The 15,096-nt window shown below is 44.5% G+C and overlaps 1 protein-coding gene across 1 annotated transcript in view; it reads left to right on the forward strand.

The window, feature by feature from the left end:
• The window catches only part of TICRR (TOPBP1 interacting checkpoint and replication regulator), a 22,164-nt gene extending 8,679 nt beyond the window's left edge, over positions 1-13,485 (forward strand). Inside the window, exons 7-20 of the mRNA XM_015815290.1 lie at positions 403-536; positions 1,719-1,819; positions 2,542-2,635; positions 2,779-2,858; positions 3,236-3,475; positions 4,234-4,330; positions 4,606-4,669; positions 5,324-5,470; positions 6,225-6,315; positions 6,453-6,514; positions 7,624-7,752; positions 9,803-10,933; positions 11,348-11,461; positions 13,370-13,485. Of these exons, the coding sequence (XP_015670776.1) occupies positions 403-536; positions 1,719-1,819; positions 2,542-2,635; positions 2,779-2,858; positions 3,236-3,475; positions 4,234-4,330; positions 4,606-4,669; positions 5,324-5,470; positions 6,225-6,315; positions 6,453-6,514; positions 7,624-7,752; positions 9,803-10,933; positions 11,348-11,461; positions 13,370-13,485 (2,600 nt within the window). The remainder of the gene's footprint in view (positions 1-402; positions 537-1,718; positions 1,820-2,541; positions 2,636-2,778; positions 2,859-3,235; positions 3,476-4,233; positions 4,331-4,605; positions 4,670-5,323; positions 5,471-6,224; positions 6,316-6,452; positions 6,515-7,623; positions 7,753-9,802; positions 10,934-11,347; positions 11,462-13,369) is intronic.
• Positions 13,486-15,096: the final 1,611 nt, after the last annotated feature.

Below are 15,096 nucleotides of genomic sequence, written 5' to 3' on the forward strand. Positions count from 1 at the left end.
CTGGGCCATAGACTAGGATGATGCGGCAAGGTGGCCATTCATTTTCTTGCCAAGTGATTCCTGCGCATTGGGTGTATGCACTTGGTTCCCTTTTTTGTCTTATATTGCCAATTTCATCATAGATGGGAACACCAAGAATTTGCTTTGTTTTTAATGGTAACAGGAAAAATCCTGGTCGAATTATTCCCAATACACAAGAGTATTAACATTGGGGAAGAAAAATTTAACGAATGAGAGAAGGTTATTTGGCTCATCATTTGCTTCCTTTCTCCATACCTGAAGCTTTTCCTGATTCCCTTGCTGCAAATTCGCCGTTATAACATAAGCTATTGCCGTATTATTTATCCTATTCCAGCAGAGAATCGCAAGCTATTTTTCGTCTTTCTGTGTGTTTTTTTACAGACTTCAGTACTGAAGGCGAAATGCTGTCTTACCTCAGTGCAAACTACGAGAACGCTATGAAGGATGGGGGAAATTTGTTTGCACGTTCTCAAGATATGGTGACGGCGGTTAATGCATTTCAGAAATCCAGTGAGGTAAAGTCGTCGCTTAGATACCACCCGTCTTTGCCACCCACCCAGAGGTCTTTCAAAGGTCTTTAAGGGTTTCACGGCACTGGAAGGGAAGCTAAAGAGAACAAGCTTATATTTCTCTATTACGGAAGCATAAATCCCCTGTCCGTGTGATGAAACGACATTCGCAATCCAGAAAAAGTTTGCGCCGTATTTTACAGTTCTTTTTGTGGCCAGCGAATTGGGTTTCAGGAATTATTTTTGCCTCTCTGCCTACACCAGGGATAGGCAACCTTGGCTCTTTTATGACTGGTGGACTTCAACTCCCAGAATTCCTGAACCAGCTACCCTGGTTGCCTACCCCTGGTCCATACCCGTGCATTAAGGAACATCCTGCAAAGTCATGGCCCTGTGTAAAGTGGAAAAGTGAGTCGGTTTCTCTCTCTCCCATATCTTTTGCACATGATATGCAATTGGCTTAGAGACCTCAAGAAAGCTGTGTAGACGCAAAGATAAAAGATGAAACTCTCCAGTTCCAAAACAGAATCGCCCAAAAAATAATAATAATGAAAACTTTTTACTGCAGAAACAATAAACTCGATTGGATTAGAACAGTGTTTCTCAACCTTGACAATTTTAAAGCATGTGGACTTCAACTCCCAGAATTCCACAGCCAGCATTGTGATGGCTGTGGAATTCTGGGAGTTGAAGTCCACATGCCTTAAAATTGTCAAGGTTGAGAAACACTGGATTAGAACAATCCACCCTTCAGCAAGACTTGACTTTGAAACAGTGGTATCATGTTTTTCAGCCCAGCACAAATGACATTAAAAGATATTGCAACAGAGCAATACAATTTTGTTCTTGCTGGAGAAGGGCATCTTGCTGGGAACATCCTGTGTGTGTGTGTGTGTGTGTGTGTTTCCTTTTTCTATTCAAATGTCATCTGCCTCCATATAAAGGAAGAAAAAAGGATTTCATTCACTCTTAACTAATTTGCTCCTTAATACGAGACTCTTAAGATTTAGCAGTGGCATATAAATCTATTAAATAAGTATCTCTTTGATACTCCCCCACTGCTTTTTGTTCTCATTTAATTAGGTAAGTCTCTCTGTTTTTGTGCAATTTGGGGCTATTTTTGTAGTTGCCGCTGGTTTTCAGTGCGTATCTGCAGTAACATCTTTCTCTCTAACGTTGTGTTTGTAGGCAGCTTGTCTAGATACGATCCAAACAAGTCTCCTGAAGACCACCAACGCTCTTCGTCAACAACTTGCTTCTGATCCTGATAAAGAAACCAAAATCAAAGAGTACGAAGACTGATCTTCGCTTCTAAAACCATTGACTCAGTTAATTTTTAGACGATGGCATTCCTCAGTACATAAGTGGAGGGATTTAGTTGAACACTTGATGTGATGTCCTTGATTTAAATTCACTCCCTTTATGTTGTTTCGAAAATATTTACATATCCAGTATATAATTAGCCTTGGCAAAATGTGTTATTTCTGTATGATGTATGGATAAAAGTACAGAGCGGTGGTGGCGCAGTGGTCAGAATGCAGTATTGCAGGCTAACTCTGCTGACTGCTAGCAGTTCGATCCTGACTAGTTCAAGGTTGACTCAGCCTTCCATCTTTCCGAGATGGGTAAAATGAGGACCCAGATTGTTGGGGGCAATATGCTGACTCTGTAAACTGCTTAGAGAGGGCTGTAAAGTACTGTGAAGTGGTATATAAGTCTAAATGTCATGGCTACCATATATATGTTTATAGGCTGGTTTTCCACTAGAATATTTGATAGTAATTGACGAGTAAACAATTAAAATACCCTTCATCCAAAATGCTACCCTAATTGGTATTAATTGAGAACATTCACGGCCTTGGGCACTGTGTGGAAAAAGCTTGTCAGAGTAATTTCCCCTGCACCCACCCACACAGTCCATTTTTATTGCTACATTGAACAGATGAAGGAGAAAGAAACAAGGAATATTCTTCTCAATCTGTCTTTTCCTTTTTTTTTTTTTTTATTAAAGGTGCCAACTTCAAGTGTATTTGCGCCTGGAGATGTGCCTGCAACGTCCTTCTTTGCAAAACAACACAGACAGAATGGAGCAGCTTGTGCAAGAGGTAGATAAAGAAGGGTGTGTGTGAATGTGTGTGTGTTACACTTCTCTTGCGTACTGGAAAGTAAGGCTTCATTCTCTTATTTGCCCCGAGTTGCAGTTTATGGCCTGAGCATCATGGATTTTGTGACTTTTGCTCTCTTGCAGATGACAGAGTTACTTAGGATGTTGTGCTTGACTAAAGATCCAGGATACCTCAGCAGTTTTTTGGAGGAAGTTCTAGATATGTAAGTAAAGTAAAGGATTTTACTCCACTGGTCTTTGTTGACTATAGAGGGCGGCGCTCATCTCCATTTTAAGGTCATTGTGGCAGCGCTGTCCAAAGACATTTCCGTGGTCATGTGGCCAGCGTGACACCACGGAGAGCTGTTACCTTCCCAATAAAGTGGTACCTATTTATCTACTCACACTTGAATGCTTTCAGACCGCTAAGTTGGCAGGAGCTGGGGCAAGGACAGGAGCTCACCCTGTCGCATGGTGCTCGGATCTCAAACCTGGGCTGCTGGCTTTCCGCCTTTGCACTTCAATGACAAAGCAAAATACACAGCTTGGTGTCTAAATTTCACCCAAGATTTAAATCCTATGGTTTTGCTCTCCCTTGCAGATACATGGAATCTATGCCAAAGACGCTTGGTGATTTGTACTACAGTCTGGGAACGGAGATTCCCTCTAAGTTAGCTTCCGTCCTTCCAGCGGATTTCTTCAGCGACGATTCCATTACCGAGGAGACAGAGAGTTCACCCTTTCCTGCTTCGGCCGCCTCTTTTCCACTTTCTAAAGCAGGTTCTTTAAGCACTGAAGCAGATGAGCTGGAAGAACTTCGCAGCCGATCTGCTAAGAAACGGTAGGTGTATGTCACAAAACGGAATAAATAGTACTGAGTTTAATTTAGGCCAGTGGTTCTCAACCTTTTTAATGCCGCGACCCCAACCGGTTGTAAGTCGAGGACTAAACCGGTCATAAGTCGAGGACTAAACCGGTCGTAAGTTGAGGACTACCCAACCGGTCGTAAGTCGAGGACTTTCCCTCCCCGGGAGTGCCGCGCATGCGTGGTTCCGCCCCCTGCGCCGGCCGAGGCGTAGCTGGCAAGCGGCAGAGACGGAGCAGGCCGACCACCAGCTGGCCCAGCCCAAGGGAGGTAAGGCACCCGCCGGAAAAGGGGGGAAAAATGGCGGACAAAAAAAATGGCGGACAGCCTTGCTCGGCGACCCCCGTGAAATGGTCGATCGACCCCAAATGGGGCCCCGACCCACAGGTTGAGAACCACTGATTTAGGCTAACATGTAGGAGCAACTTTGCATGACGTTCGTTCTGTTTACTTCTTTCCAGTGTTTCTTCTGCTTCTGTAATTAATTTCTATATAGCCACAGCATCGGTTGGATTCTTGGGTGAAAGAGGGAGTTGATGTCACCCTTATCTGTTGGGTTTATTGTGTGGGGATATTCTGAAGTCATCTGTGTGCGAGAAACTCAGTCTTGTCCAGATTAAAAACAGTCAAGCTTGTTTCATGGTGGGGAAGGGAAGCAAAAGTCCTACATCTTAAAAAACCAGAATCTCAATGTTTCCGCTTCACTTGCTAAAAGCTTTGCCTTCTGCTTTCAGAAAACATCCGCTAGCCAGACATAGGAGTATCGCAGAAATGTCACAGAATTTACGCCAAATAGAAATTCCTCAAGCATCCTGGAACCACAAGAGAAAGGTGAAATTTCCAGTTGGGAACAAATGGCATGCAAAATGAAAGGGGAAAAAAAGCATACAACCATTAGAAAAGGCAACCATGTTGCACAAAAAACAATCTTTTGGAAAGTGTGATAGCTTTTTGTGCATGGAAGGGAGCCATTTTTTTACTTTCTATAGAACTTGGGATGAAGTAGTTTTTATTCACGGGTTATTCACAGTGTTAAGTTTTCCACCGAAGCCTATAAATGATGTAAATTTTGCAGCCTTTCTAATGCCCGTATTCTAAATTTTCAGGACAGCTCTCATGTGCCCCTTGAGGTCAAACTGGCACCAATTTCCAAGAAAATGGGAGTACAAGGTATGTCTTTTTCCCCCAAGCAGGAAGTGAGCTGATATTTTGCTCACATTAAAGGCAGCCAGGGTATTAGACTGCAACTTTGTGTCATTAAAGATATTCATTTAAAAAAAAAATCTAGCATGTGCCTTATTTTTTTTTTACAAACCTTCTTTAATCTCTTTTATCTTGAGCACCCATAATTCTGCTTCCGTGTAATACAGCCACAAATTGTATCAGTTGCATCAAAACTGACCTAACAAACCGGAGCAATGAGATGTCTGTCTTAAAGATCTTTTATTGATTTTTTTCTTAAATATATCTTATTGATGATTGGTTTTGTCCAGGACATGCTTGAACACCATAAAACCTCTTTTTTGTTGTTGTTGTTGTTGTTGTTGTTGTTGTTATTATTATTATTTAAATTTATATACCGCCCTATCTACCTTATGGGACTCAGGGCGGTGAACAGGCAATAATAAAAATCACAGTAAATATTACATAAAAGCCTGCTTTAAAATATAAAACCCCTAACAAAACCCAATCAAAACTACGCCAGGCTGGCCGCATGGAACAGATGAGTTTTCAGGGCTCGGCGGAAGAGGCGCAGGTCCGCAATTGTACGTAGGTCAGGGGGCAGGTCATTCAACATGTTGTTGTTGTTGTTGTTGCTTTCAGAAGTGATAAAGGTGAGAAGAAATCTTTTCAATAGAGAAACTCTATCTCTGGGCAAAGGTTCCTTACCAAAGATGGCTCGGAGCCAGTCAGTTTCCATTTTGGAAGATCTAAAACATAAACGCAGCAGATCTAAGGAAGATATTAAAGGTAAGAGAACAATGGATGGAATATTAAGAGGGCTTGAGTAAATGTCTGTCAGATCCTATTTCATGAATGACTTTTTATTTACAACGACGGTATTTGCTGCTTTCTAAGCATCCATTCAAGAGCTCAGCATCTCAGCGTCTCTGCTGTCTGTGACAAAGCACTTGAACTAACACGAGGCTCTTAAGATTCAAAAACATTCCCAAGAACCATTCCAAAAATTGCCAGCTAACTTGTTTTTAATCTGACAGGCAAGAATTATCATTAAAGGCCACTAACTGGATTTTTTTCCCCTTCCACTCAGTTGTGTCCAATTAGCAGCAACTTCTATTCTATTCTATTCTATTCTATTCTATTCTATTCTATTCTATATTCTGTTCTATTCTACTCTATTCCTCATTTTAATTCTATTCTATTCTATTCTATATTCTATTCTATTCTAATCCATTCTATTCTTCTCTACTCTCTACTTTCTACTCTCTACTCTGTTCTAATTGTGCATATGGAATTTATTTTCACAGCACTGTATTCCCTACATCTGATAAAGTGGAATTTGTACACTATAGCTTATATGGGGAAAATGTGATTGTGTTCAAGATACTACAGTATTTGTCATGATAACATGGGGGAGTAGTCTCTGCTTTCAATACAAATTCAATCCTGAAAAAGAATTCCTGTCCTTGCTGTCCAAACAGGAAGCAAACAGATTAGTTGCTTAGTGCAATCTTGTTTCTCTACACAATGTACTCTGTTTTAGCTCATCACAAGCTCTTGACCACAACGGTGGCAGAAACCCCCTTGCACAAGCAGATGTCCAGGCGCCTTCTGCAGAGGCAGATTACAGGCCGGTGAGTGAAAGCTTCCGAATCATTTAATAGCAATTTACCAATCTTACTTTGGTATAAAGTCGCCATTCCTTTCTTCCTTTCTTTACTTCTACACCACTTGCTGCTCCATTAAATCTCAAACATTCCTTTCTTCAAAGGTGTTCGGATCCTGGGTCTGATGTTGGCATTGTGGAAGAATCTCCTGAAAAGACCATGACCTGTAAGTACTGATTGACAGGCTATTGCTTTGCAAATCAAAGTGACTTGAAAATTGAGAGATGTTGGTTACATGAATGCAACTAAAATTATTTTCATAGCAGAGCAAGAAGAGACAAGTGTTGCTTATAACTTTATAACCCTGGCCTGTTATAGATTACTTTAGCGTATACCACAGGATGTGATCTGAACCGCAACAGGAATTTGAGAAATAGCAATCGTACTTAGATTTATATACTGCTTCACAGTGCTTTACAGCCCTCTCTAAGCTGTTTACAGAGTCAGCATGTTGCCCCCAGCAATCTGGGTCCTCATTTTACCGACCTTGGAATGATGGAAGGCTGAGTCAACCTTCAACCGGTCAGGATCGAACTCCAGGCTGCAAGCAGAGTTAGCCTGCAATAGCACTTAGACTTCTGCTTCATAGTGCTTTCAGGCCCTCTCTAAGCGGTTTACAGAGTCAGAGTATTGCCCCCAACAATCAATTTTACTGATCTCAGAAAGATGGAAGATTGAGTCAACCTTGAGCCAGTGAGAATCGAACTGCAGGCAGCTGGCAGTCAGCAGAAGTAGCCTGCAATACTGCATTCTAACCACAGTGCCACCACGGCTCTTAGGACTAAATTCTGGCTTTGGTCAAGAGCCATTCATCAAGTATAGCATTGTTATCTCAGCTGCTTTCATTTTTTTGAAAGCAGCCGAGTCGCAGGATGAAATAGAGACTCAGCCTTCCTACACTGGCACAAAATTGCTCCAATTTCATCTAGATCAATGTGTGTATGTGTGTGTGAGAGAGAGAGAGAGAGAATGAGAGAGTGTGTGTTTAAAGGACACTGAGCGATGCTAACCCGCGGCCCTTTATAGTTGAGTGTCCAAGTTTAGTATTATTTCTGTCTCTTAGTGGTGGTGTCTAGAAAGCGTATTTGCTAGAGGCAGAGATCAGTTTTCCATCTTGCCAATTTATGCTCCTGAAAAATGAGAGTATTGTGCTTTTGAGGTTCTTTTGGTGAGTGGGGCTTCCAGTCCTCAGTATTTCCTTCTAAGGGTGACATAGTCTATCTCAAGCATTAACGCTCCTTGATTCTCTCCCCTTTTGTTCTGTCTTCCTAAAAGATGGTTTAAGAAGAAGTCCGCGGATCAAGCAATTGATGCAGGATAAATTTCTCTCCAGCTCCATCCGCTCCCTAGAGCCAAATAAAAGGAACACACCACAAGTGCATTCTGCACATCTGGAAGAACCAGGTGAGGAAGGAGATCTAATAGGAGTGTCAGAGATTGAGTTTCCTGATTTGTAGCAGTATTTATGTTTGTACTATTTAGAACCGGTTTGTTTTTGACCACTAATTTAAATTAAAGTCTTTCCTATTTTCCAATACAGAGTAGACAAACCTCCGACCTTCCAGATATTATTTCACTGAATTTCTCAGCATCCCTCACCATTGACTAGGCCGGCTAAATAATGCTAGGAGGTGTAGGTATTTAGAAGGACATGGGTTTTTCGTTTTGATTTATCACGATAAATGGTAGTCTTAGGTAGACAGAGCTTGTCCTGCAAACTTACAGACACAGTTGCTTAAGCCTGTCTGAACTGTTGGATTTTTATTCACAGGTCTGGCTTCACCTCCCGTAAAAGCCCCCCAATCTCCTAAGAGTATTCTCTTTGGAGAAGTTTTGGATGGATTTAGTTTGGGGGGAACAGACTTTCCCCAAACGAGAAGAAAACAACTGACCTTTGATGAGCCTGTCCCTCAGGTAGAATCGCCACGTTTCTATTTTTCTCAATGCTTGTCTGGTTTTTTTTAAATTTATTAATCAAATGTATATAGCTGCCCATCTCACCTAAAGCAATTCTGGGTAGTGGTCAACACTGTTTTTTTCAGCTTCTTTGCTGTTTTTAAAAGCTTGTGGGTCTAGACTGTAGTTTAACAATTTACAAGGCATCTGCTTGGCAATTGTACACATAAAAACGACCTCAGCCTACTGATAGGTAATATATTCTTCAGAAGGTGTTTATTCAAAATGTATTAGAATTTAATGATTAAAAAATTGAGATTCCTTTGCTATTCATAGAAGAAGATGCATGCAATTTTTAAAGAGGGTGGTTAGATGAGCTCCAGCTATTTTACAAAGCAATCATTACATACCGCAATTCTGCTCACATTTTTTGAGCACGCTAATCTTCGTGCTTAAAAAGCGCTCGGTTTATTCTGTTCTTTTCTCTGAATTCCCCAAAAGCAGTGATCTTTTCCCACGCTTCCTTCACAGGCACCAGGGAAGAGTTATTTTCAATCTTCCCAGGAGCTCTTCAACCCCAAGGGCTGCACGCTGAGAAGATCTCCTCGGATTCAAGAAAAGGCACGGCAGACTCCCCAGAAAACGCCAGCCCTTAAAAACTCGGTGGCCAAATGTTTGGGAAATCTTTTCTCCCCCCCGAGGCAGAAGGGCGAATCCTCGCCTGCCTCCACTGAAAATCAGGAATCCCGTCGGGCCTGGATTGCAGAGGAGAAAGACGGGCGTCCTTCCTCACCCAAAGCAGCAGATCCTCAAAGTCCAGAGAAGCCACCGCTGTCCGACCTGCTGGATGATGTGTTCGCTTTGCCTGCAGATGGTCCCGATTCACCCATCGTTCTGTCGTCCCCTTCATCCCCCTTCCCTCTTCAGGGGGAGCCGTGCTCAGAACTGCAATCCCCAAGGCGTCCCTCGAGAACTGGCCCCCAAATAACGCCTAACAACGCTTCGGCCGAGAACCGGGTTTTTGAGAGAAGAAGGAATACGTGTCCTGAGCCGATCTCATCTGTGGACTTTCCCTCTCTGTTGCCAGAAGCGTCATCCGCAACCTTGAAGGAGACGCATCCAGAACTGGGCTTGTCGCCAAATATTAGGATTCCTTCAGAGGTCGCTTCTGCTTTCCAATCTGATGGCCTCTCTCCATCCCGTAACGGGTCTGCAAAAGCAATGAGCCCTTGCGCACTCTCGCTGACTAGGGAAAAGCAGGGAAGGAAATCTTGCAGTCCCCAAGAAACTCAGGGTGTCCGAGAGAGCTCCCCAATAAAAGCCCCCAGCTCCCCCCCTTCCTTGCCCGGAGAGGAACATCCCTCTACGGACAGCAAAAGTCTTGTTGCTGAAACCAGCCCATTGATTAAACCTGGCAACACAGAGGACACCTCCTTGCATCAGAGACCTGAACCGATAACTAAAATGATAAGCCCAAGTCGTAAGAGGAAGGGTCCGGAGAGATGCCCATCGCCCGCCTTCTCTTCCAATAATCCCCCATGCTTTTCACACGCCGTAGTTCTGTGCCAAAAACTGGATGTCTCCCCTCTTCTCCACAAGCCTCTTTCAGACAGCTCTCCCGTAGACCAAGGCCCCAAGAGGCCCCCAAGTGGCATTGCTTCAGCAGAGGAAGCCGCAGATGCACAGCCTGCGCTCTCCTCGAGCCCCCCCAGGCACGATCGGGCCTCCTCCCTGCTTGCAATCTCAAAGTCAGGTTCTTGTGCTTATGCGTTGCGTTGCACCGCTGACAGGCGGCAACGGGAAGCTGCAGCCCGGCTGGAGAAGGAGGAAAAGATGGCTACGTCCCAAACTCTCGGGGCAACGGCTGCTCCACTGACCTATGAGGTGGAACTTGAAATGCAGGCTTCCGGTCTGCCCAAGCTCCGCATCAGAAAGGTGGCTTCCGAGGCTGTGCAGCAGCAGCAGCAGCCTCCTGTTTCGTGTGACACACTCAAGGGGGAGGAAAACGATCGCACGGCGGGGGATGTTTCGGTGGCCTGGTGTAGCAGGCACCCAGAGAAATTGGAACTGCTGTCCATCTCGCCGTCCTGTGTCCGCTCTGCCCACAATACCCCTGGGAAGTTTGGGATTGCTGGGCAGACTTACATATGCCACTCCTATTCACCCACGCTCTGCGCCTCGTCTACGGCTTCCCCGTCCCAGGGCAGCAGTGGTGTGGCTTGGACCCCGTCTCCAAAACGTAACGGGAAGGTGACCCCCGAGGCCATCAAAGATTGGCCACGGAGGAAAAGGGCCGCGGTTGGCTGCAACCGAAACGAAAGGCCAGCAGAAGCGGTCGGAGAAGAGCCAGCCCCACATCCTGGGGGCAAGGAAGCATTAGAACTCTTCGGTCCCAGGAAGGCTCAGCCCTTGGGAGACCCGGAATTTGAAGGAATAGATATGCTTCTAGATCTTGGCAGCGATACAGAAGGCAACAAGGAGGAGAACCTCATCATGCTGGGGCTAGAGTCTAGAAAAAGGGCTCTGGAGCCAAGATCACTGGGTGAGGAGGCTAGCCAGGAAATGAAAAGGCCGTGCCTAATAAAAGAGAACCCCAGAGTCGCCGTCTACTCAACTGAACTGCTCAGCACGGGAGAACAGACAGTCTCCTCAAAGTCAACAACCCTGGAGGACATCTTCAGCTTCTCAGGTACTTTTGGACTGATCGTTCCTACTGTTGTCCTGTCAAGGCAGCTATTAAATAAGTCCCATTGCCAGACCTTTTCCTACAGTTCTAGTAAGAATACAAACCTTAGTTGCAGGAATCCAACTTAAAGCATTCTGAGCAGGTGGCTGTCTCGGTCCTGGCTTCATTTCTTCTGTGGTTTCTCGATGTCACGAGAAGGGCACTGAGGCTGGATCTTGACCTTTAATTATAATGAGCCTACCAGGATAAACCTATGCAGAGCTATTGATGTCTTGCTTTATTTTCTGCTTACAGCCAGCAAATTCCATGAAAGCCACTTTATCTCTTGTAAAGAGCTCCTTAAGATTTTCCTCCAGTACTAGATGCAATTCCCCACCTCTCCAATTATGCTTAAACCTCCTGTTTTCCCAACTCCAGATACGACTCCACCCAAATCTTCAGGTGTCATCTCCGCAAGTGGCCTTTGGGCACTGGAACAGTCCCCACTCCTGTATAAAGGCCCTCCTACGTCCCAGAGGAAGTGCCCAAACGGTAATGCAGATTCGCCTTTCAAAGCATTGGTGTGATGAGTAACAACATTTCAACGGAGCTGAATTTCTTGCATATAGTATTGCGAGGGTACAAATTCCCGGTGTCCTCTAAAATTAACCTCAGGCTTGAGGTCTGCGGAGATTCTCAGTCTTCCAGGCCATGGTTGTCCCAACGGTGCTTTTTTTCAAGAGGCCACTGGACTTTCTTCTTTCTTCTTCTTGGGTGAGAAGCAAAATGTGTTCAAGGAAAAACAAGTCCAGTTGCTTCCTAAAAAATCACCTTTGGGCCACGCCTGAGTTCATGGATCCTGTTGTCCCATTGCCTGGCTTATTTGACCATTATCTGCTGGCTGCGTAATTTATATTATATGCCTGCTAGGAACATCATCCAAGAAGCTTCTTCAGCTCTGACTGGACGGTGGGGAATGGAAGGGTTTATATTCCTTGCAGACAGCTGTTCATTTGCATTCTTTTAGAGAGGTGTTGAGGCCACTTGGAGGTTTATCTGTGTCCTCAAGGTCACCTGAGTGGTACAAATGGGTGTGGAACCGCCTTGGAACTGCTGAAAGGACTCCGTTGTAGACTGGAGATAGATCTATCTCCAGACTGCAAGGAATATAAACCCTTCCATTCCCCACCCTCCAGCCAGAGCTGAAGAAGCTTCTTCGGATGAGAGGCGAAACGTCTTCAAAGAGAAACAAGAAAGTCCAGTGGTCTCCTGAAAAAAGCATCTTTGGGGCAATTATGACCTGGATGACTGAGAATCTCCTTCCTCTCGAAAAAGAACCTTTGGGATAAACCTGAGGCTTGTTTATTTGAAACACCTCGAGTTTCTTTTGAGCCAAGAAAGAGTTTTTCAAGACCAGTAAAAGCGCCTGGCTCTTAATTGAGTGTGGTTTCAAAAACATGAGAAAAGAAAATGATGGGAAGTAAGAAAGAAAGGGGAAAAAAAGCAAATTCAAGCCCTGACTGTTGGGTTGCAGTAGCCTTGGAGAACATATCTAGAGTGCACGAAGCTAAGTTGTAGCTAGGCTTGATTTCCCGAGCAGCGATTGTAGTTGAAACTATAGCCTGTTCGAGGTTAACGTCCCTCAATCCTGCTTTGGAATGGTAACCAGTTTGAAGCAACAGCTTTGCAAATCATGGTCACATGCCCAGGGAACATGTCAACACTGCCAACATTGGATGTTCTTGCTTTGACAAACTATGAAGAGGCAGCCACTCTCTGTATAAGCTGTGTGGTACTTTTAGAGTTAAATCAGATGATGCTGGGAGGGGAGGAGAAAGAATGTGTGGGGGGAGTAGTTAAGAAACCAGTAAGGGGAACTTTGCCCTTCAAACTGATTGGAGAACGTGATTTATGACTGCAAATTAGAGGAGAGGAATATGCTTGAAATATTATGTGCTCAGGGGAGGAGAACTCAGATCTTGGCATCCACCATGCTATGCCGGACACTTTGTTTCACGATTAAAGACTTTTTTTAGGATAAACAATGCCTGGAAGTTCTTTGAAATGTTTCGTTAGTCGGAACCACGACAGAACACTTCAAACAGCCATAAATGCAGGCCGGTTGCCGAGTGTCCAAAATGCGGTCACCTGACCTGCGGGGGGGGGGAGGAGATATTGTCAGAACTTCAGAACAAGATCGTAGGTCCATCATGACTTCAGAAGGGTGCTAAAGTCGAGTCCCTGTATTGCCAAATTAGAATAGGTAGAGGGGGAAGGATCTTGGATCCTTACCCTCTTCTGCTACAACTTCATACTCTGCTAGATGACAGCAAGCTATTTTCATCTTTCTTTTGAGAAAGCTGGGAAGCCCTACTCGCCCTTCAAGCAAGAAGTAAGCTTCCCCATCTCTGTTCTTCACGACGTTCCGTTGGGATTTCTAACACGTGTTTCCTCCTACAGGGGAAGACTCGGAGACGTTTGCAGCTGCGTACGAGGATCTCTCTCTTTTCCGCAGCGCGCCAGGCAGAAAGAGATCCATTACCAGGACCTACTCACGGAAAAGGCCACTCTGCTGAGTCGGGATGGCCGGTGGGAATACGTTGGAGCCAGACATTCAACTTCTCTGAGAAAACATTGCAATCCAAACCAGGATTCAGCCCCCAAAAGGCATTGCTGGGTGTGGCTGACAGTTCCAAGAACAGCAGAAAGGGACTCTGTATTTCTTGGAGCTTCTGCTGAATTCCAAAAACTGTGTTGGACTTTAACTCCCATAATCCCCCAGCCCGCATGACGACTGGCTGGGGAATTCTGGGGGTTGGAAGTCCACACGTTTTAAAATGGCCAAGGTTGGAGACCCCTGCTGGTACTGTATATAGGTTTTTAAAGTAAGGGTTGTGCCACCGTATGGCCTTTCCAAGGTTTTAAGCAGAATGTCCAGAAATAGAGAGCAGTGAAAGCAAACACTTTTAAATTGTTCTTTTGTAAAATAAATTAAAAAAATTTTTTGGGGACAGACTGATTTTTCAAACGGTCGTTAAAAGTTTGAGCACATCTTAGATTCATCTTAAGTATTCCAAGGCTCTAGATTTGTCTCCACTGCACTTTTGAAGTCCTAACCCCGAACCTGTTGACTATGCCTGGAGGGAAAGAAAAATCAACTACTGTTTTTTTATGATCAAACCTTCTCAAGGGCAAACTGTAGACAAATTTACAAATAGCTACTCTAGTTTATTGAAAGTACAGTTCCAAGGAGCTACTTAAAAGTATGTATACATATTTGCAAACAGATCAAATTTACTGTCCTTTTGTTTGGGTGGTATTCGTTAAGGGAAATCCAGGTTTGCAACGAAAAGGGTCTGCAAAGAATGGAAACAACCAGTTTCACTGTAAAAGGCAACTATACAAAAGTAACAAAAGCAGAAAAGCCCAGGTAAAAGATCTCTGAAGATGTCAACATTTGACTGGGTTCATTCATTACACTAAAGCAGAATGTGATCTGTACAATCTGGAGATCGTAAATGCTGGAAGAGATCTTCCCAAGGCCAAAATCCACCAATACAGTATTTCTGATAAATAATTATCTAGTCCAGTGGTTCTCAACCTGTGGGTCGGGACCCCATTTGGGGTCGATCGACCATTTCACGGGGGTCGCCAAGCAAGGCTGTCTGCCATTTTTTTGTCCATTTTTTCCCCTTTTCCGGGGGGTGCCTTACCTCCCTTGGGCTGGGCCAGCTGGTGGTCAGCCTGCTCTGTCTCTGCCGCTTGCCAGCTACGCCTCGGCCGGTGCAGGGGGCGGAACCACGCATGTGCGGCGCTCCCGGGCAGGGAAAGTCCTCGACTTACGACCGGCTGGGTAGTCCTCGACTTACGACCGGTTTAGTCCTCGACTTATGACCGGTTGGGGTCGCGGCATTAAAAAGGTTGAGAACCACTGATCTAGTCTCTGTTTAGAGATCTCCAGCGAAGGAATCCACCAACGTTTGAGGCCATCTTTTCCATTATTTGGACGTTTTCTATCATTAGGAAAGTGTAAAATCTCTATGGCAGACATGTCCAATCTTGGCAACTTTTAAGATTTGTGGACTTCAACTCCTATGGCTGGCTCCTATGGGAATTCTGGGAGTTGAAGTCCACAAGTCTTAAATTTTGCCAAGGTTGAACACTCCTGATCTATGTCCTGTATTCTG

The sequence above is a fragment of the Protobothrops mucrosquamatus genome, unplaced genomic scaffold (genome assembly GCF_001527695.2).
Source record: "Protobothrops mucrosquamatus isolate PMUCROS unplaced genomic scaffold, P.Mucros_1.0 scaffold334, whole genome shotgun sequence".
In the NCBI taxonomy this organism is placed as follows: Eukaryota; Metazoa; Chordata; class Lepidosauria; order Squamata; family Viperidae; genus Protobothrops; species Protobothrops mucrosquamatus.